Raw genomic sequence first — 27,632 nt, 5'->3', positions numbered from 1 at the left:
TTAGCCCTCGTTGTCAGGCCTCAGACGCACACACATTCATACCGCCCTCCTCACTAGGGCCTCTCACACTCCACCCCCTCTCACAGGGTCTCTTTCACGCCTCAACAACTTGTACTGCCTTGCTCCCTCTTGGAGCGGGCCCCTTAGGCCATAGGCTGTAGCTAGCCCATACCTTGGGTGGCAGACATACCGTCTTTTTGGCATCTCCTGTGACCCTCACTGGGGTAGTGGCCAGCCAGTTACCCAACTGGGTCTAAAGCTTGCCCTGGCCCCTTCCAGGACAACTCTATACCCTCACCCATGCAGAGACTGGACTCCCAGCCCTCTGGGTTCCCCCCCCTTTCACTGGGGCTCTGCTTCTCTGCCCCCTCACTGGGGCTCCTCCTCTCCTTGGGTCTTGCACCCCACATGTGCCTGGCCTCCACTCTCCTTGGTGTCTTGCACCTGGCATTTCCTGAGGGCTCCCGCACCACTGAGAGCCCCACCAAGCCACCCACTCCCAGCAGGGTGTAGTTTTAGGTCATGCCTAGGACCGGAAGCCTCCAAATCATCCCCTACCACTCCTGCCCTTACCTCCTGGGAGTTGCATTCAGCCTTGCAGCCAGGCAGTGTTACTGCCTGGCCTGTCAAAGGAACTGCTCTGATTATATAGGTGGCCACAGATCTAAAATGGCTGCTGCACTCAAGCACCTGCTGGCTGCTTGGCTCAGCTCTTGAAGTGGCAGGCACCAACAGTGCCTGCCACGCTTACATTATAACAAACTGTATAATTGCATATCGTTTAAGTATGTAAACAGCTTACATGTATAGGAACCCTTTGGTCACACTGTTTTACTTTCAAATGGAGGATGGTTACATTACAATTATATAAATTGTGAAACTTTGGTTTCAAGTCTGCTATTTGAGGTATGAGGTGCTCTAAGAAACAGGTAAGAATCTTATGAGGTGGGAAAAACTAACCGTGCACTTTATTAACAACTTTGAAGTGTGCAGTCTAGTAAAAACAGGGTTTCTTGTTTGGGGTTTTTTTTTCCTCCTATCCTGGAGTGAAGTACTTGGAATACTGCTATGCAATACATGTTTTATTAGACATGCCCATTAACCCTGCATGCACTAGCTACTGACCAGAGGCAGTGCTGCATGTCTACCAATAAGCTCCGTTTTTCAAGTTGGTGTAGCTTTGCAGGCAAGTCAGTAATATATTTATATCACCGGTCCAGAAGCTAGTATGGTGTGTCTCAGCGCAATGCTTCCCTGTGTGATAGAGGTATACAATCAATTGTTGCTTTAAAATTCTTCTTCACATGTTTTTCTTACTATTCAACATTAATGTTCCATATGCTGGGTATAGGAAATACTTGGGTAACGTTAGCTACTTGCAAAGACATCAAGTAGAAATCTACTTTGTACAACTTATTGATTGGGGAAAAAATCCTTTTTCTTTATGTAAGCCTCATAAATAAGGAATCAAAGTGGATTTTAAATATCCCTATCCATTTGTATAGTGTGTGTGTATATATATTGAGTAGGTGTTGGAATTGGCATACATAAATCATTTTATCATAAACAGTTGAAAATTTATGAAATAGCCATCTTTTTCCTAGGGTAAAATAAAACCTTTATGGTTCATCAGAGCCCTCTTTTTGTGTAATATAACAGCTTTGTTTTGCCATGTCAGTATAATCTGATGATAAATGTTCAGTTGCTTCATTTTAAAGAAAAGAAAAGCTTCAAATATTATCAGGACTGTGTACCTGAAAGTTTTTGTCTTACAATACAGGTCTCAAGCCAGGTATGGTTAATTATGGAAGAGGTGGATTCCAGAGGGCAGGTGGATTCCAGAGGGCAGGCCAGGCACCAGTGAAGAGCAGTCCTATTTTATGTCCTGTAATGCATTGCAACAGAAAATTTGATAATGGGCATCTTCTGTTAGGTCACCTGAAGAGGTAAGAGTATATCATAGGTCAAAAGAGAACATCACTGAACATCTGTGATTGTGGGACGTTGCCTCAGATCTATATCGTACTGCCCTGTAATTTCAGTATTCCTTTTGGAAGAGGCTGCCAGTGTGCAATTAATTTTTATACAGGCAGAACATCGGGAACTTTTCAGTGTTTCTGCTGTTGCCTTAAAACTTGCATTTTTAAAAACTGATGCTTTCCCCCCTAGTTAATCCTATGTATTTTTCCCTTGCTTAGTAGGCATTAAAATGAGCAAATTTCAGTCGTCATTGCTCTTATGACACAAAAACTGGGATTTGAATGATACTAGCCAATACTCAGTGAAACTGCCTAACAATCTTGTTTTTGTTTGCTTGAATCGACAATTAATTAGGTGTGTTCTTGCCCTAATGCTTCAAATTACTTTACTTTCTTCCAAGGAAACCTATTCTTTTGCTTAGTGGAATCATTTTTGTTGTTTTCCTTTTTTTATAGATTTGATCATTCTCCTTGTGACCCAACAATTACACTCCATGGAGCTCCAGCTAGTGCCGTTGCCTGTGTGATATGCTTTAAAAGATTTGTTACTTCACAGGAGTACTGCGAACATCTTGTATCTAAGGTAAGAATATCTTATGGGTATTCATGTGACTGAATATTGCTATGTCAAAGCAACTGGAGTCACTGGGCAACCAAGGGTCAAGAGTTAAAGGCCTAAAGGGGCACAAGCCTGAAGAAGCTTAAAATGATCTTCTGTAGCCCAGTGGATAGGACTATCTTGTAGGTTCTTGTCCCTACTTCCCATCACTTGAAACGTGTAGACAGTCACTAGTTTTAAAAACAGACATAAACCTGGAAGTCGAAACTAGAACTTGCTAGAAAGCAGAGGCAGATTGGGCAGGGAGCAGGAAGCAGAGCAGTTGATGAGGCAAGGGAAGGGGTTTGGAGCAGCGCTCAGAGGGTGCAATGCTAATTTCAGGGCATGTCTGTCAAAAAGATTGGCCCCCACTTTCCTAGGCACAGCTCTAGCCACTAAGATACTGGGCAGCCAGTGGGAAGTGGCATCACCCCTGCCAGTAACTCTGAGCTGAATTAAATGGTCAGTGGAAATTGAATGTGTTTTTTTTTTTTTTGATCTGCTCAAGAGTAGCCCTTTCTGGGGACTTTAACCGAGTTTGGCCACTTCCCAGGGTCAATTAGAATCTGTGGAGCATGCTGGAGTTAACTAGAGAAGTGTCTCACTCTGAGTCCCTTCTGCACAGATGCATATGCCCAGGTCTGACTGCCTAGGGACCCTGGGAGGCCAAAATGGAGATGTGGGCTGGGTACCTACATAATGATTTTTTAGGGCAGGAAATTTGAATTGCTAAAACTTGATTTTCCACCTACATCTTACTTAAGCACCTGCTGAGTCCATTTGAGCCTAGTCACTTGCGAGTAAGGCTATAGAATTCTTAACTATCAGGACCAAGTTTTTGTCTTTTTGTACCTGGTATTAATTTCATGGTGATAGGTGCATCTAAGTGAGTTTGACCATTTTACTTGGCTCCCAGTGATTTCATTAGGGACTTGTGTTTTATGGTAAAATGTGGCCTTTAAAAGAAGAAAAAAATCTAATTTTAAATGTAAAGTTCTTCAAACTGTTATCTTTGACATAACTTTTTGCAGGTCCCCTGTTTAGGTCTTTGTCTAGTCCAGCATTTCCCAACCAGTGTGCTGTGGCATTTTGGACGGGAGCCACACCCCCTGCCTGCTGCTGCTGCGGACACAGACAGATGGGGAGCGTGGCTCCAGCCAGGCGGGGTGTGACTAGCCCAAAATGCTGCCCAGCTGGCCACGCGCTACCTGCTCCTGCTGTCCTGCTCCGTGTCTGGTGTGCTGCAGTGCATTTTTATTTAAGTGTGTCTGCTGTGGGGCGAAAAAGGTTGGAAAATGCTTGTCTAGTTGATGCCTCTATCCGCTGAAAACCCATGTCTCTTCTGTGCTGAGTCCGAGTTCAGATTACCTTCAGTTATGTTTATTCAGAGACAATGTGTTAACCCTGTCTTAGATTTTTGTCGTGGCTGACAACTTGTGGCATGTGATCATGCATAGAAAGTTAATTCATTTCTGAGCAAGAGGGTCAACAATATTTTGCAGGTTTTCCTTGTCACCTGACTTGGTTTCGCTTCAGATTTGCCAGCATTGTAATTTAAGATTATACATGTACATAATCTTTAGGAAGGAAGTACATAAGCAGAACTGATAGAGAGGCATACAGATAGGGTTTCTTAATCCATTTCATTGTTTGGTCCAGTTTTCAGTTGCTTATAAATTCCCACTCTTGGGGATGAAATTTCTCTATGGTAGATGCTGGCTTCCAGCAAAATGTGTGGGTTTTTAAAATTTTTTTAACATTTCTATTAAAGTATTTAAAAAAAAAAAACTTCTTAACAAAGAGTATGGGGAGGGATGTATATTCTCTTGCACCTCTCTCTCGTTTTTTTTTTTAAAAAGGTCATTTTTGTGTAGGGGGTTCTAGCAACTGCAACCTTTTGTGTCTCTTCTACATTTGTATTGTGAACACCTTAAATTACATAATCTCCCCCAGCTGTTTCAGTGCATGGGAAGGAACTGGTTTTGGGGAATAAGCTGGGGGTGTGCAGTGAAAAATGATGTTGTCTGTTTGTTCCAGTAGGGATAAGGCAGAGGATTTCAGGAAGTGAAAGAATGGGTATATAGTTTAAACAAAAGTTTATCATCTTGGAGTGTTTGTTTTCTCTCTCTACCTCTCTTCTGAATTCTTGTGTAATGCTCAGTCAGACTTTCAAGCCAGACTTTTAAAAAGTGGTGTTGAATTGCATCTTACATATTTTCTGTGTGATCATCTCAATCCACTGGTCTGTTTTGCAGAAGTATGAGCCATTGTAGCTGTATCTCAATTGGGTTGGAGCTATCTTTTTACATGGTTTAAAACAAAAAAAGAAAAGCTTTGCATAATGTGAAGTAATCTTAAAGTCTCGTGAAAATCTCACATGGATATGTACAACTGATTGAGATTCTTGACAATGTTGGCTTTAATCTATACACCAATGAAATGAAAATAGTAATAACTTCCTACCTCACATTTAATACTTGAGAAAATCAGGTATTATGGTTGATAAGTGCCAAACTTGTTAGATTATGAGGAAACAAATAATGAGGCCTTTAGAGAGAGTTTCAAGGAACATTCAGTAAATAAGGCCTGGAGCAGTTCACTGAGCACAGAATTACCATCTATCCTGCTTACTGAATGTAGTAGAGGTTCCCAAGGAAAGATATTATGTAATTAAGGATGCTGTAGTAATACATATACACAGAGACACGGAACTGAGAGTGCATGGATAATCTTTTTTTTTGTATTGCTTACACCTATTAACAATTTTAATGTAATTTTATATAGTAAAATTACATAAAACCAAGGAAGATGTTTATATGTCCTTTACGAAAGAGAATTTTATTAGAAACTTGTACTGAACTGTAGCATAGAGAAATATTACAGCATTTTAAGTGGTCTATTAAAACTACTTAATATTTTAAATACCTGTTTGTAAAACCTTTTCTTTTAATATCATTGGATTTTATTTTACTCGTTATGTTGTTTATCTTTCAGATAAATGAAAATGATGGGCATAAAAGAGATCTCCCTCCACAGCTTATTCAGTGCTTTGCATGTCCTCACTGCTTCCTCCTTTTCAGCAAAAGAGATGAATGTTTGAAGCATATGTCTGGGAAGAATCACTTCCTCCAGGTTTTTAAATTGAGTGGTATGTTGTAACTAGAATGTGACTTACTTCGTGTCCTTCTGATGTTGTATCTGAGCAGTTTGAGGCAATGTATTTTCAACAGTAAATGAAGGAAAACTATTACCTTTGTGCCTTTCTAAGATGAATCTTAATTTGGAAAGAAATGCACAAAATATGAAGGCTGTATGACTTGCATTGTCCTCTTCCAAGATTTGATGTTTTGCTAATATAAAGAGAGATGCTTTAGGATTCCATATCTGTTTGTGCATTAGTGGTTCTCATTACATTTTCCAAATTGGAAGTAGATTTATACTCCTCATTGCTGTAACAGAACATCTTCATTCTGTCTTGGGCCTTGTATGGAATTTGACCCACCACCCTAAATCATCATGGTTGGTTGCAGACCATGGGGAGGGGGCCCACTAATGGGCGAATTGCTTGGGCTAGACTGCCACACCTTCAATTTAAAGCACCGTACAAAATGGCCATAAAATACCCTATGTTAGGGGTTGGCAACATACAGTTCACAGGCTGGATCCAGCCCACAGAGCCCAAAGGCTTTGTGCGTGCTCATGCCTATGCCAGGGCTAAGCAGTAAGGAGCTGTGCTGGGTCTGGGCAAATTCCAGCTGTGCTCTTACTGCCGCTGCTCCTTCCCCTTACTCCCAAAACTCCTATCAGCTGTGGCTTGGGTACAGCTTTCAACTGGTTGGGAGTTGTGCCATGACCAGGCAGCTGGAATTTTCAGCCAAGCTGTTGATGCTGCCACCCCTCCTGTTTCCCCCCCCCCCTCCCCTTTTCTTTTTTCTCACCCCAGAAGTTGCAGCAGCATGAATACAGCTTCTACATGCCTGGCCCTGGTGCACTTTCTCACCAGCTGGAAGCTGTGCGTATGCCCCAGCTGGGGAGCAGGGTTCTGGGAGAAGCCACAGCTGCATAAGCAAAGCTCTGAGCTGTCTGGTTCCATGTGGGCACAGGGAAAGCCCTTGCTGCTGATGTTCTGTGCCAGACCAGAGCTGGGTTATTACCTGCAACTTTAAAAGTTTTCCAGCTGCTGTTTCCAATTTAAAACGTTATAAAATGGCATACATGTGTTAGCACCCTTGCCCTTGATACTGTGATTAACATATTAGTTGTGTCATAAATGTAATGTGTAGAGAGGCCCTTACTCCCACATCACCAATAATAAAGCCTAGTGGCTAAATTAAGCCCTCACTGCCCCCTGTACAATTCAACTGATTGCACAGTTGTACAGATGGGAACTTGTAAAATAGTTGTGGCGATGACTGTTATTTGAAGCTCACTCAGTGTTAGCTGTTAATCAACTTCTGAGTTTTGGTATAATAATAATAAGTATAGTATATAATAAAACTTAGCAAATGGATGAGACTGCAAAAATATATTATGGAATTGATTTCTTGAATGAGAAAGGTGCAGTATATTCCTTATGACCATAAAGTGTAGTTCTAGCCTAAAAACTAACCATGCAAATATGGCATTATCACAGTTAACTCTGATAGTACTTTCTTACAATATAGCAGGGGATGTTGTCTTGTATAATAATGGTCACAAAGCTTATTTCGGAAACTACTTCCTTTTTTTTTCCATTAAAAACTCTTAGTTTATTTTTAGTCTTACAGTACAGATAATCTATTAGACATAGTTCTGCTCCTAGAATCAGCCTAAGAAACATAGTATGAAGGGTTGAAGAAATGGAGATACTCCAAAGATACTATAACAAGCTTGTTTATAGTTTTATGTATTTTCTTACACATTGATGTGTTTTCCCTAAAAATATGGAAATATTATAAAAGCAAAGAAGTTAGGGGAGCAGGCTTTAATGACAGAGGAAAGAAGCATAATTTGCTAAAGTCAAAGAGGGGATCAGTAATGGAATTCAGAAGAGGAGACTGGAACATGCTCCTACCAATTAGCAAGGAAGATGAATAGTATTTGTTCATAGAATTAAAGCATCTCATGTTAAGGTTTTGAATGTGGCTTCATTTTATACCATGTCATATTACAGATGAAGCAGTAACTGCTCTTCCTTTGCCTTTCCCAACCTACGCAAAGAAGCTTCTGGTATCCTTATGCAAAGAGGTCCCATTCCAGGTTAAGTGCACATCCTGCCGCCAGACATTACGGTCACATATGGAGCTAACAGCACACTTCAGGTTTGCAAGAGTTTACCTGTAGGAAATGAATGTGCCTATGTAGCTACTTGTTATTCTCATGTTTTTAAATATCAGATAACTCCGTAGTTTGGTGTCAAATGTGTTGCAAATTCCACTTTTACCCTAGGTGTTTCAGCTGGTGATGTGTTAGTATTGGCTCAAGTATAATCCTTTGGGGAGTAATACAGACCTGTTTAAAATACCATAAACATTTGGGATTGCTTATTATAGGTTACTGTTGTGTATTAAAACCATGTGCCATAATTTTATACAGTAGTTCTAAAGAGCAAAATTTTTCCCATCCAAAGAGTTGACTTAGTTGGGGAAAGTGGGGAGGAAGTGTTCCTGAAAGAAGTATTTTAAGAAAAGAATTGGAGGAGACTGAACAGATTGTGGGCAAACAGGAAATGGAAGACTTAAAGCATAGAACATAAAGAGCTAGAGGCCTGAAAGGCGTGAGCAAGGGAACAGTAATGAGAGAAGACTTGAAAGGGCAAAGAGCTTATGAAGAGAAGGATAGCAGAGATGTAGATGAGAGCAAGATCATAGAAGGGAGGGCATATTGTTTATATGTAAAGTGCAAGGCCAGAAGCTAATGAAAGCATTTCATTTGCAGAAAAGGGGGAATGTAATATGTCTAGGACTAATAAAAAGGGGAAAAACTCATTAGGGGCTTTTTTGGGTACAAAATGAGAGAGTTCAGCAAAGGCAGGTTTGGAAAGGTAAAAAGCACAGTGACTAAACTACAAGCTGAATAAGGCAAAGACAACCCTCATCCTCTAAATCACATGGGGATAGTAGATGTCAGTGTCTCAGAGATGTATTGGAATCCTTCAGTAGTAGCAAGGTTGTTGGTTGTAGCTGTGTTGGTCTAAGGACATACGCAGGCAAGGTTCTTTGGGTAGTTTTCACATCTACCCAAAGAACCTTGCCTCAGTAGTAGCAATAATTTTTCCTCTATCCATCTTTCCCCTTAAATTTTATATATGTTAGCTGTTGGTTTGCGCGTTGCCTACAGATCCATTACAAATAAGATTGTGCATATCATGTTAAGACTTGCTTTTCTAGTAGTGCCTAGTATTGTAACCTTGCTTGAACTTTACACACCACTGGATCAGTTGAAGGTCCTTATCAATCTACTGCTTCCCTTCTTGGTTTAAGAGGTAGGAGGAAAATGTTTGGATCATTTGGGTAAGATATATTGATAGATAAACTGATCCCAAAATTAGGCTATTTTAGGCCTTGTGGGAGCTGTGTAGAGCTTGTCCTACAAAAATATGAAAGGATGAGTAAGTGGGGCAGTCCTTCCACTTTTACCCCAGGAGTGAAACACTAGAGAGCTTTGATCATATAACACTCAGGAAAGAGGAAAAAATATGCCTCCCTACCTGGTCCCAGTTACAGATTGAAGAATGCTTACATATATGAGTGATTTCTTGTTCCATTCCAGACCAGCTGTCATCCATTTTCAATTTACTCCTCCTCAGCAACATCGTCATCCTCAACAGCCTAGTGCCAGTGAGTGCCCGTAATAGGCCTTTCAGCTTGAGTATATTCCCTCAATGTTGTGCTTAAGTGCCTCTAATCTGGAAGCAAAGGATGCTGTTCCCAGCATGGGTGAGCCCTAATTTGGTAGAGTACTGAGGCGTTAAAAATGTACAACAGAAATACAGAGGGCTTTTTGGTTGCTTGATTTCTTTAACAGGTATTTTCTAGGTAGTGAATATTCAGTGGTCTATATATGGTACTAGCACTTCATTTAGTACAGTGATAAAACATTGCTAGGTATGGGATCATTTTGTCAGTATGCAATTAAACCTGTTAAAGTACATATAGAAAGAATATTATTTCTCTATTAATGCAGTTGGTGGTAAGAAATGGATGGGTATTTAAAAGGCTTACTGTGTAGGTGCAGCTGAAATTTGAAGTGTTTAAAGCTCTGAATGTGTCTTTATATTTATGTCCAATTTAGAACTCGTTGTCGAAATTCTGGCCCTGTAGTACTGTCGGAGAAGAGCATTTCCCAGGTGGCAGAAATATTTGTAGCAAGAGGTCGCTGTCAAAATTGTGATAAGCTCTTTGCTGATGAGAACCAGATCAAACAGCATAACCAAACAACTCAGCACAAGGTTAAAATTATTACCACAATCGAAGAGTCTATCTTGATTTTCTGTCATATCAATGGAAGAAAGAAAAATCTGTCTCATATCAGTCAGACAATAAATCGGTCAAAATCATCACTACTTAAGAGACCGTTGACTTTGAGTGAGTCTGCTAATGAAAATAAGTCTGCCATTTCAAAACAGAAGAATAATTTAGAAAACAAAAATCAGGAAGTTGGAGTAAAACTAGGTCAAGACAATACATGCAAAATAAAAGCCTGGTTTTGTGAATGTTTTTTGAAGTTTTCTTCTGAAGAGTCAGTAGAAAAACACATTTTTTCAGCAAATAGAATCTGTTATAAATGTGCGGTTTGTGGGAAGCTTGCTGAAAACTCGAGCATTATCAGTCTCCATATGAGTCGGTTCCACGGAGGGGCACACTTGACTAATTTCCTTTTCTGGTGTCGAGCATGTAATACAGATTTATCAAAAGAAGAGAATGTTATGGCACATGTGACTGAATTTCATGGTGGACATAGTTACTATTTTGAGCAGGAAGAAGCTCTAGAAGATGAATCTATGCTATCTTCTGACACAGTTTGTAGTACCTCAGTTAAATGTGAAGAAACCATTACTATCTCTATGGAGCAGTCCCTTGGGAAAAATCCCATTTTAGGAAAATGGCAGTGCCGCATTTGTGAGGAAATGTTTGATTCTGAAGGTAGTGTTAAAAAGCATTGCATGTCTTTAGAAAGCCATGAATTTCACAGGTATTGCTGTGGATTGTGCAAAAATCACTTTCGTAAAATAGAAACACTATACCGACACTGCCAGACGCACCACAATCAACAAGTACAGGTTAAATATTATTGTGGTATTTGTGGGAATCTCTTTTTTGATGTTGAAGAAGAATTTCTAACACATTATAAGTCTTCCCATAGCATGGATTATATGTTTTTGTCTGACCAAACTGAAGCATCAATAAAAACTGAAGATTTTTTGCCATTAGAAGAAGAAAACTATCTAAGCTGTGGCTGCCGAGAAGATTACATCTCAAAAGCAAATAGAAAGATAGATTATGATATTTGTCTGAAAAACATGCTAAAAAAAGGAAATCTGTGGTTTCGCTGTTGCTTCTGTACAGCAACAGCACAAAATTATGCAGACTTGAATGACCACCTCAGCAGTCACCCAACACAGAAATGCACCCAAGAGATGTATGTTGTGAAGTGTAGTGCATGCAGCAAAAATTTTACTGATCTTAAGAGTGCCCATCAACACTATCATGATAAACATTGCTTCTTGCAGAAGCCTGATACAACACAGTTCAGTTCAAAAAAAGAAAGCAATGTCTTCAAATTCACAGCAAGCGGTGCTTGTGTGAGTAAGAAGCCCGACAAACTGAAGCTTTCTGAAAAGTTTCCGAAAAGATCAATATCTCCCTCTTTAAAAGGACCCATAGATGGAAAGAAAGGAAGAAGTAAGAAAACGCATTCGCCAGAACCTAATGAAGGTAATATGGAAATTCTTTGTTTTTCATACTTTGTAGAAAAATCACTGCTGTAGTTCACTTGTATAGCAGTTGTTTAGTAGAACCTGTATTCTGTCATTAGTATTCTGTATTTTCAGTTCTTATTTTCAAAAAAAATTTGGGGAATTTTTCAGGTTTTATATTCCAAACTTAAAAACCAGGTTGAAATCAGGATAAAAGGAAGAAAAGAAAAAAATATTGGTTTAAATCGGGGAAAATAATAAATTTGGGGGCGCTGAGAGCAAGTTTGCATGTGCACATGTGCCCCATGGGTGGGAAAGTCTGTTGGGGAGAACCCTTCCCCCCAGCTCGGCACTGGCCCCGCACCGCTCAATGGCCCAGAACAGGGGGGCCAGTGCGGAGCCAGCTTTGGTGGGGATGGACCCCTCAGGACCTCCATGCCTGCCCTGCCAGGTGCTGTCTAACCAGGGCAGGGCACAGGGCAGAGCTGCGGCTCGTCTGGGGGCGTGGGGAGGGGCTCGCAGCTCCTGCCACTGCACAGGTCCCACGAGGCACGGGGGGCGTGTGAAAACAGGTGTAAATCAGTAAAAACCAAATAATTTCAGTTAAAAAAAAATCGGGTAATTTATCGGTGAAATTTGGTAAAAACCAAAAATGCAGAAGACTATCTATCATGCACATCTCCAGTTTGCACACAGAAAAAATTGTTCCATTCATAGTTTTAAAGTTGTAATTTTAACTCTAAGAACTAAACTTGAACATTCTTTTTACTCCATCCTCACTACTTTATTGCTTCTAGAAACAAAAGCAAATAGCTGGTATAGGTGTGATACAAGACTTGGCTTTGATGTCCAGATCAATGGAGCAGTGCTGAGTACTTCCAATTTTGTGATCAAGACAGACATAGAAACATACAGAGCTCCAAACAGACTTCTACATGGAGCAGTGTCAGTGCTACATATAAATTCCAAGTGATTAAAATATCGCTAGGGAAATAATTCTGTTTAGTTTGATAGTTGGTAGGGTCAGAAGGGACCTGAGCAGATCATCAAGTCTGACCCCCTGCCATGGCAGGAAAGAGTACTGGGGTCAAACGACCCCGGCAAGGTGTTCACCCAACCTCCTCTTAAAGACCCCCAGGGTAGGAGCCAACACCACTTCTCTTGGAAGTTCATTCCAGATCCTAGCCGCCCTGACTGTGAAGTAGCTCCTCCTGATATCTAGCCCGAGTAATATCAGTAGTAACAGTACTACAATAGTAGTAATAGTACTGACCATAATTCTCACTTACAGTTATTTGGGAGTTTATTTTTGCAAACATGTCTGAAATTTAATGTTCAGTTTAAACAAATTTGGGTACACTCACAGTGTATATTTTATACAGTTGAAGACAGTGAGCTGCCAGATTTTGACTACCTCAAGACCATGACTCACATTGTGTTGGTGGATTTAGACAATTGGGGAAGTTTTTTCACTCGTCTTCCGGCTAGCCTGAACCAAGGGACATTTATCTGGGGATTTCAAGGTAAAGATTATTTCAGGAAATACCAATAAGTGCTTAACAAAAAGGCACAAATGGTCTAGTAGAGCTTTGTAGAACCAAGAAGGGCAAAGAACATGATCCTCTTCATACCCAGAGTTCAGTTGAATAAACCAACCTGGGGCAGGAGCCTATTCTCTGCTGTTTAAAGTTCCTTAAGTCTGTTGTTACAGCACTAATGGTAATTCTAAATCATCCTGCTTGAGTGCTTAATTGGTGGAATAGGATGTAGCCTATGGAGTTAGCAGCAACCTACAAAAAACGTAAAATGATGTATTGCAAATTATTAACATACTCATGCAACTGATAAAGAATACTACTATATATGCTAGCTACAAAATGCCCTCGCATTTTCTTTTAAATTATTGAATAACCCTTTCATAATAGAAGTTTTCACTTCTGTGCATAATAAATAACACATAGCTGTGACCTGGAGAGTAGGAGGGATAATGGGAAGAGAACTGATTTGAGGAATTTCCTTGGTGATTTCTGCATATTTTCTCTGACCAATAAGATACTTTGATTTACAGTATTAGGTGATCACAACTCTTATTGAGGGCTTTTTTCCTTCAGGCTGGCCCTTCTGGAAGCTTCAGTGTTTCGAACTATGGATATTATAAACAGAAACAGGCTGTACACATTTATTTAACTAATTATGCTAATCCCCTCCTCCCACCATTTAAATGGTTTTGTTGAAAATATATTACCCAGTTTTCTTGTGGGAATAACACTGCATGATAGTAACTTCAGATAAGTTGCATTAAGCATTTTTTATTTTGGTGACGCAGTGATTTGAGATAAATTGAAATGGTTCATGTTTATAAATATGATGGCTTGTCCAGGAGTAACCAAGAAATTGATATAAAAACTAACTTGAAAAGTTTTACTGAGGGTCATAGGCAAGTTCTTTTCAGAATTCAGGATACTTCTTTTGTCAATACTTGTATTTAATAATACACCACAATTGGTTAAAAAAAAATGTTAGTTACTTGCTCTTTTTACTGTTGGCTTGTAATGACATGCATCTATTTTTGCTTCACTGTTTAGGAGGATGTAGCAACTGGAAGCCTCCAGATAAGTGCAAAATCTTTGATTATCTTAATAAGATAGGATGTTTCTTCCTTCATCCACGTTGTGGGACCAGAAGAGAAGCCGCAGACTTTGCGCTCTGCATGCAAGTATGTTATAATACTGTGTCTGGTTGCTGGTTATTTTGCTATTTGGAACAAGGTGGGTGGGAGATGATTAGGCCAATTAAATTGAGTTCATTGGTGGAATTTGCAAACGTTTTTGTTCAGTATTAGAAAATATTGAAGCAGTGATAAGAGCAAAGTTTAGCCATTGATAAGTATTTATGAAAATCCCATGCTGACAGTAAGTTTCATACCATTGTTCTTGTCCATGTAAATCATGCTAGTGCTTGCATCAAGATATATTTATTTTTAATGTTGTATATTAAGTTCAGATGTCAACAGTTTCCATGAGTGTGTTCCTTCTATTATGTTAGAAATGCAAATATTAGTGGAGAGTCTTGTTTTGTGCTGAGCAGAGAACTGAATATTCAGAGTGAATGTATTCTCTAGTGACATTTATATGGCTATCTTATTTTTCGTATGGATCTCTGATTATTTAGTAGAATTCGTACTATAACAACAACAAAGCAGAGTCTGGCAATAGAAAAGGAAATTGTTTTAAATGTTACATTTAAAAAGAAATTTTTCTCCAGAAAACTTATTTATATCAAAATACTGTCTGACACCTAAAATGTTTTAATTTCTTCCTTATTCCCATCTAGGCTGGCCGTCTGGATGAACACCTCCCCAAACAAATTCCTTTTACCGTTCTTTCTGGAGACCAAAGTTTTCTAGAACTGGAGAAGCAGTTTAAGCTGACTCATCGATCAGCTCACATTCTAAATCCTCATCACATAGATGGAGACATGATGTGTGCCTTATTAAATAGCATTTCGGATACCACAAAAGGTAGTACATAAAGAATGAGCAGAATCCATCCAGTAAAATAAATGGATACTAACATTGAGAACAACAGCTATGATTTGTTTGTCCTTGGTGCTTTATTACCCAATATTCATATTTCTGACTCCCCTTCCCCCTGCTGTGTTGTTCCTGCCTGCCACTTCTTGTAGAATATAACATTTGGGTTTCCTGGCCTTACTCAGTACACCCTTTGGGTTCAGAATTGCATTCCACACAGTCTTAATAAGCTATACCCATTATTATTTATTGGACTTGCTTGTTAAATTGTGTGCTGAATTTGGGAAAGTAGTATTTTCAACCTGTTTGACTAAAGTGGCTGGTACTCCTTGTTCCCACACTTCTGATATGCTAATCACCAGTAACAGGATTCAAACGGAAATCACCATAACCATTGTTCTCTGAATTTATAGTCTGTGTTGATCTGAATTCCACAGTTTTTTTGGAACCCAAAGTGGCTCTTCCTTTTCCTTGCCCCTGTAGTACAGGGAAGGGTGGTGGCTGTGGGGACACTCACAGGCCTAGCCAGCTGCAGTGGGGGAAGGGGCAAAGCTGCAGCTGGGCAGCTCCTGTTCCAGTGCACAGGGCTCCATCTCCCAACAGCCTTTCACCCACTCAGGCACCTACAGGTGGCTGCTCATCATGCCAGTTTTAATTATCCCATAGAGTCGTTAATAACTGTGCTGGGTTTTTAAGATAACTGCTATAAAATATGTTCATTTATGCATGTATGATACCTTTTGATTATACTGTTTAACTAACTATAGGGGAATATAACAGGAGGCTAAGAATAATAGCATCAATGTGTTTTATAATTCTATAATTCCTTATGAGCTTGTTCTAAGAATAGCTAACAAGGAATATTCCCACATCCAAAATAATGGTATACCATTATTTTCCCACATACTACACACTTTTTTCACAAAAATCAAGCCCCCAAAATTGGGGTGTATGTCTTAAGTGGGGAAGCTGATTTTTCTGCCCAAAATATAAGCACCTCATTTTGATTTCCTGCTTGAAAACCAACTGGCTGGGAGCAGCAGTGGCATTTCTATTCAGACAGCTGAGGGAGCAAAATGAGTGGGTTGTAAAAATGCAGGCTGAATTTTATGTACTACTCTAATATCCAGAAAAAGTCCACTCTTAAACTTTGTGAATTCTAGTATTCACAAAGTTCAGAATGGTTTTTCCACTCTGTGATAATTTTGGATAGAAGTGAGATTGAGATTTAGAGAGGAGAGGAGCAAGTAAAGCTGTGTGGAATTGTGGAGTCTGAGTAACAAGGGTGGCTAAGGAGAAGGACAGTTATAGCTAATAACGGGGCTCAGTGAGAGCTTGGGATGAGTGGCAGATGAACCAAATTAAAAAACAAACTGCAGAGCGGTATCAAATGATTATGGATGGCACGTGTCCAAACAACGCATTTATTTCCTTAGGAATACATGCTTAAACTTGAGTTCTTACATTTCACTGATTTGAGACGATGTTCCTGAATTTCTCAAGCATTAAATATCCTCATCAACCAGTAGTTCTGTTTACAGGGAAGAAGGCATTGATCTCATGAATGCTTTGCATTTGAAAGCCTGTCTAACTTCATTCCAACTATAGTTTCATAGGCAAGCAGGGCTAGAAGGGACCTCACAAGCTTATACATCTATCTGGTACAGCCCCCTGCTCAAGGCTGGAACATCCCTAACTAAACAATCCCAGCCGAGCATTGGTCTAGTCTGCTCTTGAAAATTTCAAGGGATGGAGATTTTTTTTTTTCTAATTAGCCTGTTCCAGTACTTGATCATCCTCATAGTCAGAAAGTTCCTTCTAATCTCCATTCTAAATTTCCTTTGCTGCAGCTTGAAGTCATTGTTCCTGGTCCTGTCCCCTACAGCCCCAGAAAAAAGCCCATTTACATCCTCTTTGTAATAAGCTGTTATCAGTGTCGTCCCGTGTCCGCCCCCCCCCCCCCCCCCCCCCCCCCCCCCCAAAAAAACATCTCAAGTTGTCTTCTCTTTCCCAGGCTAAAAACCCTAGTTCTTTCAGTCTTCCCTTGTAAGTCTTGCTTCCCAGGCCCCTAATCCTTTCTTTGTTCTGCATCAGCCGTGCAACCATAGAAGATGTCACCCACAAAAATTCTTGCCCCCTCTGATGTAGACAGTCTAACATTTCTGTTCCTAATACACCCCTTTTCAGGTGATCTCAGGATTTTCTGTCAATTTTCAGAATGCTATCACGCTTGGGGCCTTTAATCCTTGTTCTAAGTGTGCTCAGGGGGGACGATGGTCTGCGGACAAACATGAACTTATTTGCATAATGAAATGGTAGTAGTGTGTTGTTACCATCTGAGACCAGACAAGTTGGCACTGATTGGAAGCAAGCATCACCCTGGGAGGACTGTGTGGTGGCAGCTTGTGGGGAGACTTGGGTAAAATAAACACATGTAGTTCCCTTTATGGTATAAACTGTCCAGAAAGAGGAAAAGGGGGGAAATGTGGTTCTTGGGGAGACTGTGGAATGTATAGGAGACCCTTAGATTATTTTGTTTCTACAGAAGGGGGAAAATTACTGATTAATCCCTATAGAATACAGGTTTATTTCATATTTTATTGATCCTATCTTGTTGAGGATCAATAAAAGAGATTGGACCTTTTGGTGTTATTTTAAACCTATACTAATATACCCCACCACAGATACTCTTATTCTTGGTATAAAAGTGGCTTTGGGCATAAGAACAGAAACCAGTTAGGCTGAAGTAAAAGGCAGGGCTTGACCTATAGTAGTTGCTCCTCTTTTGAGGGCTTAATTAGTACAGTTTAGTTTTCTTTGACTATGGAATAAGTTCTGGACACATGGGCAGTTCCTGTGGAACACCTGCTGTTCTGTAAAGCTCCACCCTTGTTTAATGCTCTTCTGATCTTAATTTGGTTAATCATAACTCAAAAAACTGCTCTTATTCTAGAATAACTGTTTCACAGAGAGGCTCTGCTGGTACAACTGGCAAAAATTTTCTCAGGTAGGCAAGGCTAAATGTGGCACGTCTTCAAAATCTCAAATTAATCCTGCCCCTCCTTACAATTACTTGATTCTTATTTCAGAATATAATGCTATGCCTTCATATTCAAATGAAAAATAGGAGCATTCACATCATTTCTGATCAGCATTCAGCGATATTTTTCCAGTGGTAGGCCAGAGTGACCCAGCTCAGGGGTGTGGCAGGCTGGTACTAGCACCTGGCTGTTTGTACTGCCACTTCTTCCCTGCTACTTGGCCACACCATGACACAAGCAAAGCCCCCTGAACGGTCAAAGTGGCTGCCCCGTAGAGTCAGCCCATGAACATAAGCTGCTGACCCCGATCATCAGTATAGTGCATCCAGTCACTAAAGCCACAGTATTTTTTGTGAAAAGGTGAGTCTTGGAGTAATCTAAGGGCGAGCTAAGAAAATACAGGAGTTTTGCAGACAGTTGATGTGATCTGTTAACACCTGTTATGATGGCAGTCCCCTCACAGGAAGCTGATGCCTTCATGAGCTATTTGAAGGGGACCACTGAATCAAGTGACCCTACCTGATTACTTTTAAGATACCATTGGCATAGCTTTATGCTGATTAGTTCTACAGATAAGTCACTAGTTTGAAGTCTTCAGCTTCACCTACTCAGGAGGGTCCTCTGTCAGGTTTCCCAAATAACTTCCTCGGAGGATTTTATCAGGAAGACCTTGGCTTGAAATAGGACATATTTGATCTAACTACGTTCTACTTGCCATGAGTCAGTCTTTTCAGAGTCTCAGGGTACCTGTAGTTATGTGGGGAGGCTGCTCTGCACTATAATTACTGATTCTGATTTAACATGTCTCCAGCAGCCTCTGCATCTCATGTATTGACATTCCTGCGCTTCAAAATGAAGGTATGGGCACTTTAAAGCTCGTTCAAGCTTTAGTTAAAGCACCCCCACTGCCATTTGGAAGCCCAGGAATACACGAGATACTATGGGCGATTTTTAATTAGAGTCTCTGAGAGCTGCTCTAATTAAAGCGCCTCCCCTCACCCTTGGAGCACATGTAAAAATGCCATTAGCTATTAGTGCTCATCCCAGGAAATAAAGGGGTGGAGTAATTGGTTCAACTCTTCTGTTTTTTGGGTCCACCCCTGCTGCCTGCAGGGCTCTTCCAGTGCACAGTCTGTACAGCTCTCTCCGCTGCTGCCCTCCGTGGTCCCGTCCCAGCCCAGGCTCTGCTGGCGCTGTTGGGCATGAGTGAGTTGGGAGTAGGGGAGGGGGTTGCAACCTGGATTTAGGGTCGCAGCAAAAAAAGGTTTTGATCTTTATTTAATTCAGCATAATGGCTCCCAGCCTCGGGGAATGACCCAAATCTGGGTTGCAGGGGGTCTACTCCTCCTGCCTGCGGGGCTCTCCAAGTGCACAGTCTGTACAGCTCTATCCACTGCTGCCCCCTGTGATCCTGGCCCAGCCCAGGCTCTGCTGGTGCTGCTGGGCATGAGTGAGTTGGCAGCAGGGGAGGGGGTTGCAACCTGGATTTAGGGTCGCAGCAAAAAAAGGTTGGGAGCCACTGGTTTAGTATAAGACCCCCTTATCCAAGAAGATAATCCCCACAATAGTAATTGCTAACAATATGAAAATAAAACCAAGGAATATGATATAAGGTGTAACTAATGATCTTGATCATTCCTGATTCCTCAGGCTAGTGGCCTGTTTACTGAGATCCTTTTAAAGGAAAAATTGCAGGGGGTGAGGTGTGGGGAATGCACCAAAACCAATGCCCACCAGACACTTGAATATACTGTGGAAATTCTGGAATTGGAGCTTTTGGAATTCCTTACCATCCCCTGATAGCCTTCATTATCCAACAGTCTTGCGGTCATGCTCTTGTCACTGCTGAATGCAATCTACCTGTCACTTACTTTCATGTGAATGGCAGCCGTATCTTTGTGATCTGATGGTTAAGCAGCAGCGTCTCTAAATGTCTTTTAATATTGCAAACAATCATCTGCAACTTAATATGTCTCCTCCTGTGTAAAATTGGACTTCATATCCATGCAGGCAGAACTACATATGATACATTCAAGAGATGATGTTGTCTGGGAGATGATGACAATATTAAGCAGGCCTAAAGACTCTGAAAACTCCTTGGGCATTGTTTTCTGTGAGTCAGCTCCCCCTTACCTGAAAAATACCAGTGATAAGCCAGCCTTAGGAAGTTCTCATCTAGAATAGAAAAAGTGCGTTTAGCTTATGTGAGCTAAATGAATTTAACCTAAAAACAACCACTTTTCCTAGTGTAAGTTCAGGGCAACTTCTCTTTAGCAGGTTGCATTATCATATACTATGATAGGGACCTACTCAAATCATGATTGCACGGTTTTTGCAGAAATTGCAAAATTGGGCAATTATCCACAAAATCTGTGGTTGGGGGGAGAAGAAAAACATAAAACCTGCTAAAAATAAAATCATGGTTTCCCAGTGGGAGCCAGCAGTCCTGACCACGCAGCCTGGCACAAAGGGGGCTGCCCGCATGAAGGTGAGCAAGCAAGATGACTGCTGCCTCCACCCCTTGCTACTGACTGGCTGAGAGGGCTGCCTATCATGCAGCCCCACCCTCTCCTCCAATCTGTGGTGAGAAGCAGGGCGATGTGACAGCCCTCATGCAGTCAGTGGCAAGGAGTGGGCCTGTAAGATGGACAGTCCTCCACCAATCCGAGGTGGGGTCACCAGGGCCCCTTGGTCAGCCAGAGGTGTGTGTGTGGGGGTGGGGGGGTGCTGACATGATGAGTCCTTGAAAATGGTGGTCGGCCCCATGATCTGTCCATAGAATTGATCAGCCACCCCCTCACGTTGGGTCCTGGACATCTTCTAAAATGTAATGTTAGAGTAATGTTAGAGCCCAGGTTTTGAGCAGGTGGAGTTAAGTTCTGGGGCATTGTTTAGAGAATGTATTACACACATCTTTTAACATATGTAACTTTTTATAATTTATTGCAGGGGTTGTGAACCGGGGGTACACGTACCCTCGGGTACTTGAGAAGGCCCCAGGGGGTACGCATGGGCGTGTGGGGACGCAGCACTACCATGCATCATCCCACACTGCTTCCCGGGTGCTGCTCGCCCACTTGGACACGGAGGGGGGGGATGGGGGGGATTGCACGCTGCAGCTGCTGTTGCTCTGCATACGGTTGCATGAACCCCACCCTTCCTCTAGCTCGGCAGCCAGGGGTACACGGCTCTGCGGCTGGCTGCCTGGTGGGGGGCAGTGATCGAAAAAGGTTGAAAACCCCTGATTTATTTCATTTTTAAGCTGTCTTCAACCTTTTATTTTGGGAGGGCAGCATATAAATCTGAACGAATTTTTTTTTCTATGTATTTGTTTCAGACAGTGAAGATGAAGAAAATATTAAAAAGACAGTGCAGATGAGTTTAGAAGAAACAAAGAAACACGAAGGTATGTTTTAATTTTCATTTCACTTATTTCAGAGAGTACCTGTTGATTAGAGAATTAGAAACTGAATTATAAATCATAATTTGTGTCAAACGTCTGTTAAAGAATGCAGTGTCAAATAGTTTAATTACATTTCTTTGGTTCATTGAGCATTTATGAACAATAAGCACCATTGCAAAATAAAGAAAAGTGTGTGCACTAGTCAGAAAAGGATGCCAACTGACTCAACTTTCACTGGCCCTCCCTAGAGGATCGAGGGCCTGATTTTTGGGGATGTCACTTCATACCAGTCTTAATTAGTTTGACTCCATTAACTTCAGTGGCATTATTCTTGAAACGCATGTATTTAATTAGTTCAGAGTTAAACAATAGATCTTGGCTGAGCAATTCTAGCCTGTTTAGAAGTAAGCTGTAAATTTGCATGCAGTTAGCTTAACCTGCCCTTTGTGTATATAGTTATGTCTGGTCAGCAGCTGGTATTAAGTGGAGTACCCCAGGAGATGGTCCTCAGGCCTGTCTTGTTCAATATTTTTATCTATGATTTGGAAGATGGAATGGAGTACACCCTCAGCAAGTTTGCAGATGATACAAAGCTGTGGGGAGCAGTAGATACACTGGAGGGTAGGGATAAGATTCAGAGAGACCTTGACATATTGGAGGATTGGACTGAGAAAAACTCATGAGGTTCAATAAGGACCAGTTCAAAGTCCTACATTTAGGACAGAACAAGCCCATGTACCAGGACAGGGTGGGAACTGACTGGCTAAGCAGCAGCTCCTCAAAGAAGGACCTGGGGGTTACAGTAGACAATAAGCTGACTATGAGCCAACAGTGTGGCCTTATTGTAAAGAAGGCTAACAGTATACTGGGCTGCATTAGTAAGAGCAGTGCCAGCAGGTCCAAGGAAATAATTCTTCCCCTCTATTCAGCACTGGTGAGACCGCATCTGGAGTATTGTCCAGTTTTTGGGCTTCCCGCTACAGAAAGGATATAGACAAATTGGAGAGAGTCTGGTGGAGGGCATTGAAAATGGTTAGGGGTGTGGGGTACCTGACTTATGACAAGAGACTGAGGGAACTGGGCTTATTTAGTCTGGAGACAAAAAGACTGAGGGAGGAGGGATTTAACAGCAGCCTTCAACTACCTGAAGCGGGGTTTCAAAGAGGATGGAGCTAGACTGTTCTCAGTGGTGGCAGATGGAAGAACAAGGAGCAATGGTCTCAAGTTGCAGCAGGGGAATTTTAGGTTGGATAGTAGGAAAAACTTTTTCCCTGGGAGGGTAGCAAAGCACTGGAACAGGTTTCCCAGAGAGGTTGTAGAATCTCCATTCCTGGAAGCTTTGAAGACCCAGGTAGACAAAGCTTTGGCTGGGATGATCTAGTTGGGGATGATCCTGCTTTGAGTAGGGGATTGGACTAGATTGGGGTAGGCAACATTTTTTGGTCAGCGTTCTGAAAACCCCCACAATGCCTACCTTGGAAGGTGCCGGAGTGTACTGGGGCAGCCAGCGCCCCCCAGCCTGGGCTCTGTGGCTGGCAGCAGTTACCCAGAGCCGGGGCTGGCTGCAGCCAGGAGGCTCCAAACAGCTGTTACGGGCTCCAGAGCCCTGGCATCCATTCTGTACCAGCGCATGCACCTGCACGTCGTAACGGACAGTGGGGGAGGGGCCTGAGGCAACACAGCCCCGGTCTCTCCCCCGCTCCTGGCACAGAGGTGATGGTAGGGCTCTGGCGCCCAGTGCAGCTGTTTGTAACAGCTGTTTGTAGCCAGCCTGGGCTCTGGACGGCTGTGCCGGGCTGGCTGCAAACAGCTGCAGCATCAGCTCTGTGCTGGTGGCGACTGCACGTGCACCTTGGGACAGGCTGTGCTGCCCTGCTGTCTGCCCCGAGGTGTACATGCAGTTGTCGCCAGCATGGAGCTGATGCTGGAGCTGTGGAGCCTGGTGAAGCTGTTTGCAGCCTGCCTGCTGCTTGCTACAGCTGCCCAGAGCCCAGGCTGGCTACAAACAGCTGTACTGGGCTCTGGAGCCCAGTCACCAGGTCTGTGCTGGGAGCTGGGGAGAGACCGGGTCTGCGCTGCCTCAGTCCCCTCTTCCACCCATCGCTCCGACGCACGGGTGCATGCGCCGGTACAGAGCTGATGCCTGGGCTCCGGAGCCTGATGCAGCTGTTTGGAACCTTCCGGCTCTGGGTAGCTGCTGCTAGCCATGGAGCCTGGGCTGCTCCCAGCAGGCAGCTGGAATGCTGCAAGCCCTGCTGGGAGCAGCCCAGGCTCCAGCAGCTACCCAGAGCCAGGGCTGGCCGTGGCATGTCGAGCAAAGTGGCCTCACGTGCTGTGCTCGGCACATGTACTGGGGGTTGCCAATCCCTGGACTAGATAATCTCCTGAGGTCTCTTCCAACCCTAATTTTCTATGATTCTGTGTGTAGATCTTGACACCTTACCTTAGTGGAAAGAATGCTGTTTTTTCTATATCACACTTAAAGGTTGGTATTTATCTTGTCCTCTGCTTGCTTACTTTTGTCACTTTTTCTCATGTACTGTGTTGTATTAACAGCTTATATAGGTCTGTAGCAAATAAGAGGATTAAAAGTTTAAAAAAACAAAACAAAACCTAACATCTTTACAATTGAAACTTGAATAAAGAAAGGCATAAGCAAATATAATATACATGTAACTTTTTCAGTTAGATTTTCCATATACTACTAAGCATAGTTTCTAAAGGTCTTGGTAGGTATTCTAGACTGCTTTATGAATATTAGTATTGCTTCTTTAAATATGGCTAGAGTTCAGGAGCTACTTAGATTTAGTTGCAAGAATCAGTGTTCTCATTCTGTGATTTGTTTTTCATTTGCCATGTAATGTATTATGCTGCTACTGATCAGTTTCTCAAAAAGAAACATCCAATTGACAGGAAGGCAGCATATGAAAAACTAAAGGTAGGCTCTTAGGTTAAATAGATTTTCAGCCCCTCCTTAGAGAATGGACAGACAAGTAGATTATACAGTTAGAAGCCCACAGGAAGGGGGTAGGGACACTAACCATCCACAGTCTACTTTTTGGTAGCTCTTTTGTCTCTGCTCCTTTCCCTGCAGTAAATAGACATGAACAGAGGGTCCATTATCCCTAACTTATCCCACAGGAACTTAGTGCTGTTTAAGTGATCCGTTACTGGACTGGCTGACAACTCCTCCTCCCCTTAACTAGGTATAACGCTCATCTCTCCATAACCTTTTTTTTTAAAATTTTTTACAATAAAAAAACTGTTCATGTCTGTGGCACATCATAAATAATATGGTATAGTAAAATCAGTGGACACTTTTAGTAGGTCTAACAGTTCTGCTACTGGCTACAGGTAGAAGTTGAATGGAAATAGAGAAAAAAATCATCTGTGTAGGACTTCATTGAGGAGTCCTAGCTGTGGTAGATTCTTTGTTTTTGGACCTTGCCTCCATGTAGGACCTAAACCAGTTGAATGCATGGTTGATCCTCACTGTTGGCAGTATTAAATGTAGTTGAGCAGGAGCTTGTCCATCAGTACAATTGTAATGGTTTCAATTCCATGTCCTGATCTAAATCCAGATTATACCAGGTCTAGAATAATAACCTGAATTTGGCAAAAAAAAAAAAAATGTTTTAAATGTTTATTGTACTAAATATGATCAACGTTTTCATGGCAATAATTAGATTACCATCATTGTCACAAACTACTCAGCCTTCATTTTAAACTGTCTGTAATTGGGAGCCTGGCTGTGGCCTTCTAAAACAGAGGAGTAATTATATTATTGATTAATTAGCTCAGTACCTGAAGCAGTACTAAACTATGTGAACAAGCACAAGTTCAGTACACTTGTGTGTGTATTTTGTGGTTATGAAAGGAGCTTTAATAGTAGTTTTAGATATGCCATCTTTATCTGCAGAGGCCAGTGCAGTACCAGCTTTTCTGCACTTTACCAACATGTTCTATTTCTGATTTGGATGGAGCACTACAAAAGCTAGAGTTCATTGTTTCTTTCTCTGCTCATTTCTTGGCCCTGCTAATGAAACTAGCAGCAACAGTGTCTGCTATGATTGCACATCTTGTGCTTAGAATACCTATTGACTGGGAAGTGGACTGTTTTACTGAAGCTCTTCTATTTTACACATCTTTTGAGTTTGTTCATTTATTTTTATAGTTGGCTTTTTCTGTTCATTTTTGTTCCTCAATCTAATATTTATAACAAATGCCTCTACTGCATACCTTTAACTAATAGTGTCCTAATGCAAGAATTGGCACATTCCAGTCAATGGTGCTTCGCACACTTTTGAATTCTGAATACATAGTATGAAAATTGCCTTACCTATTGGTGCTACATCCTGTCTTGATAAGGTTGACTGATTGCACACAGCAGTTTTAAAGCAGCAAGTATTTCTTCATTAAGTGATATTGACATAAGTATGTACATAATGAGTTGCCAACCCACAATTTGAAAATCGAATCTTCTTATGCAGAGCAAGATGCAGAATTGCAAGAAGCTATCAAGCGAAGTCTGGAGGACATATAAATGAAGTTACTACTGTGTGCTAGTAGCATGCCATCTAAGCTGTTTATGGAAATGGACGCGTATTCATCCATTTACAAAGGGTCAGGAAATACTGCTTTAATAGCACTTGTATGTTTAGATTTGTAATATAACGTTGCTGTTTGAGTCATGCAATTTAACATCTGGAGTTTATAGATGTATATACTGCAACTTATTATGTGTGATAGAAGAAAATAAATTTTAAAAGCCTTTCATGTTCCTTTTTCTAACGAATGATGACTATGAGGTAATGAATCATGAGTTTCTGCTGACATCATCATAACTTGTAGCCTAAGAAGTAGGCTCTTCTTACCCTACTGGCTCTTGAATTTAATTCTTCTTTTGTAAAATATTATCTTTTTTTTTTTTTTTAAATGTAGTTACTTTTTTTCCCATGTACCTTTACAGGAGATAAAAATGAGTAAGCCTCCATTATTTCAGAGCAGATTACCTTGCCAATCTTTTTTCTAATGAGTTTGGACCCCTCTCCTTCAACTAATAATGCATGGGCAGGCCCCTGTGCCTCTGCAAAACTTTGCAAGATCAGGACATTTAGATAAATAGCTATTTTTATTTTCAATAAATGTGGTATCTTAATTTGTTATGCTAGTTGGGTTAAAATTTAATGTTTCTATCCCTGTCTTGATAAAGGCTGGAGCACAGTTTGTAAATAAAGCAAACTTCCCTTGCAATTACCTCTTAGAGGTACAAGTGAAATAATTTTTGTATTCTACTTTCTCTGTTGCGCACACTTTTTTTTTCTTTATGAAGAGAGCTGATATTTCCATATTTGAATATAATTAAACATTAATTATTTTATGTTTTTACTTTTTTGATGAATTCTGCTCGTTTCTCTGTAATCAAGCTTTTTAACTCCCTCCTTCCCTATTACAAAATACCTATATAGCTCTCTGGTTTTACCCAGTTTTTCTAGCTTATGTGGTCCTGTGTAGGTAAATTGATATGAAACGGTAGTGTAATAAGGTGTGAAGTCACCATTTGACTTGGCATAAGCACACTGTATGCAACTAGTGTAAGTCTAAATATTTCATATACCTCTAAAAGTTAAAAAGGAGCACAGATTTGACTGGATTTAAAACCTTTTCCAAAAGGCAAAATTACTCTGGACTGTGATTGCTTATGCTTAAAGAATCTATAAAATTGTGGTAGACATTTCACTCTTCTCTGGGAAACATGATCCAAAATATCCCTAGAGCAAATGCTTAACCTCAAGCAAGCCATCTATTACACCTAGTGAAGGATCTCTGATCTATTTGACAATATTGCAGATAGTTGAAAGATGAAACTGGTTTAAACCCAAAAACAGTTTGGAAAGAGCTTTTATTGCAGTATTAAAACAAAAAAAAACATCCTGAAAGTTAGAGTACTGGAAGTAGAACAGGGTCATAGAGCCCGATGACGTTGCAACTCTTAATCTTTGTCAGGAGATAGTGATCAGATTTGTTTTATTCTGCACATTTATATCTGCTTCTGCAGCTCCCAGTTAAGGAAAGCATTACTTAAGAGGATTGGGAGGTGGGTCTCGCCACCACTATGCAGCCACCTCAGTATCAAAGTTAGAAGAACAAACTGACTAGACAAATTCATATAAAAATGTAAAG

The 27,632-nt window shown here is 41.1% G+C and overlaps 1 protein-coding gene across 3 annotated transcripts in view; it reads left to right on the top strand.

The window, feature by feature from the left end:
- Window positions 1–26,220, top strand: part of ZNF451 (zinc finger protein 451) — a 48,624-nt gene extending 22,404 nt beyond the window's left edge. The window contains exons 5-15 of one of the 3 annotated variants that reach the window (XM_025204484.1): window positions 1,781–1,946; window positions 2,436–2,562; window positions 5,572–5,725; window positions 7,730–7,877; window positions 9,850–11,492; window positions 12,856–12,996; window positions 14,059–14,189; window positions 14,807–14,993; window positions 21,384–21,452; window positions 23,878–23,934; window positions 25,940–26,220. In XM_025204484.1, the coding sequence (XP_025060269.1) occupies window positions 1,781–1,946; window positions 2,436–2,562; window positions 5,572–5,725; window positions 7,730–7,877; window positions 9,850–11,492; window positions 12,856–12,996; window positions 14,059–14,189; window positions 14,807–14,993; window positions 21,384–21,452; window positions 23,878–23,897 (2,786 nt within the window). In that variant the 3' untranslated portion in view covers window positions 23,898–23,934; window positions 25,940–26,220. The remainder of the gene's footprint in view (window positions 1–1,780; window positions 1,947–2,435; window positions 2,563–5,571; window positions 5,726–7,729; window positions 7,878–9,849; window positions 11,493–12,855; window positions 12,997–14,058; window positions 14,190–14,806; window positions 14,994–21,383; window positions 21,453–23,877; window positions 23,935–25,939) is intronic. The other 2 variants (XM_025204483.1, XM_025204485.1) reach the window with 2 other exon arrangements.
- The last annotated feature ends 1,412 nt before the right edge of the window (window positions 26,221–27,632 follow it).

Source organism: Alligator sinensis, unplaced genomic scaffold, assembly GCF_000455745.1.
Source record: "Alligator sinensis unplaced genomic scaffold, ASM45574v1 scaffold482_1, whole genome shotgun sequence".
NCBI lineage: Eukaryota > Metazoa > Chordata > Crocodylia > Alligatoridae > Alligator > Alligator sinensis.
This window is presented reverse-complemented; position numbering and strand designations above follow the sequence as displayed.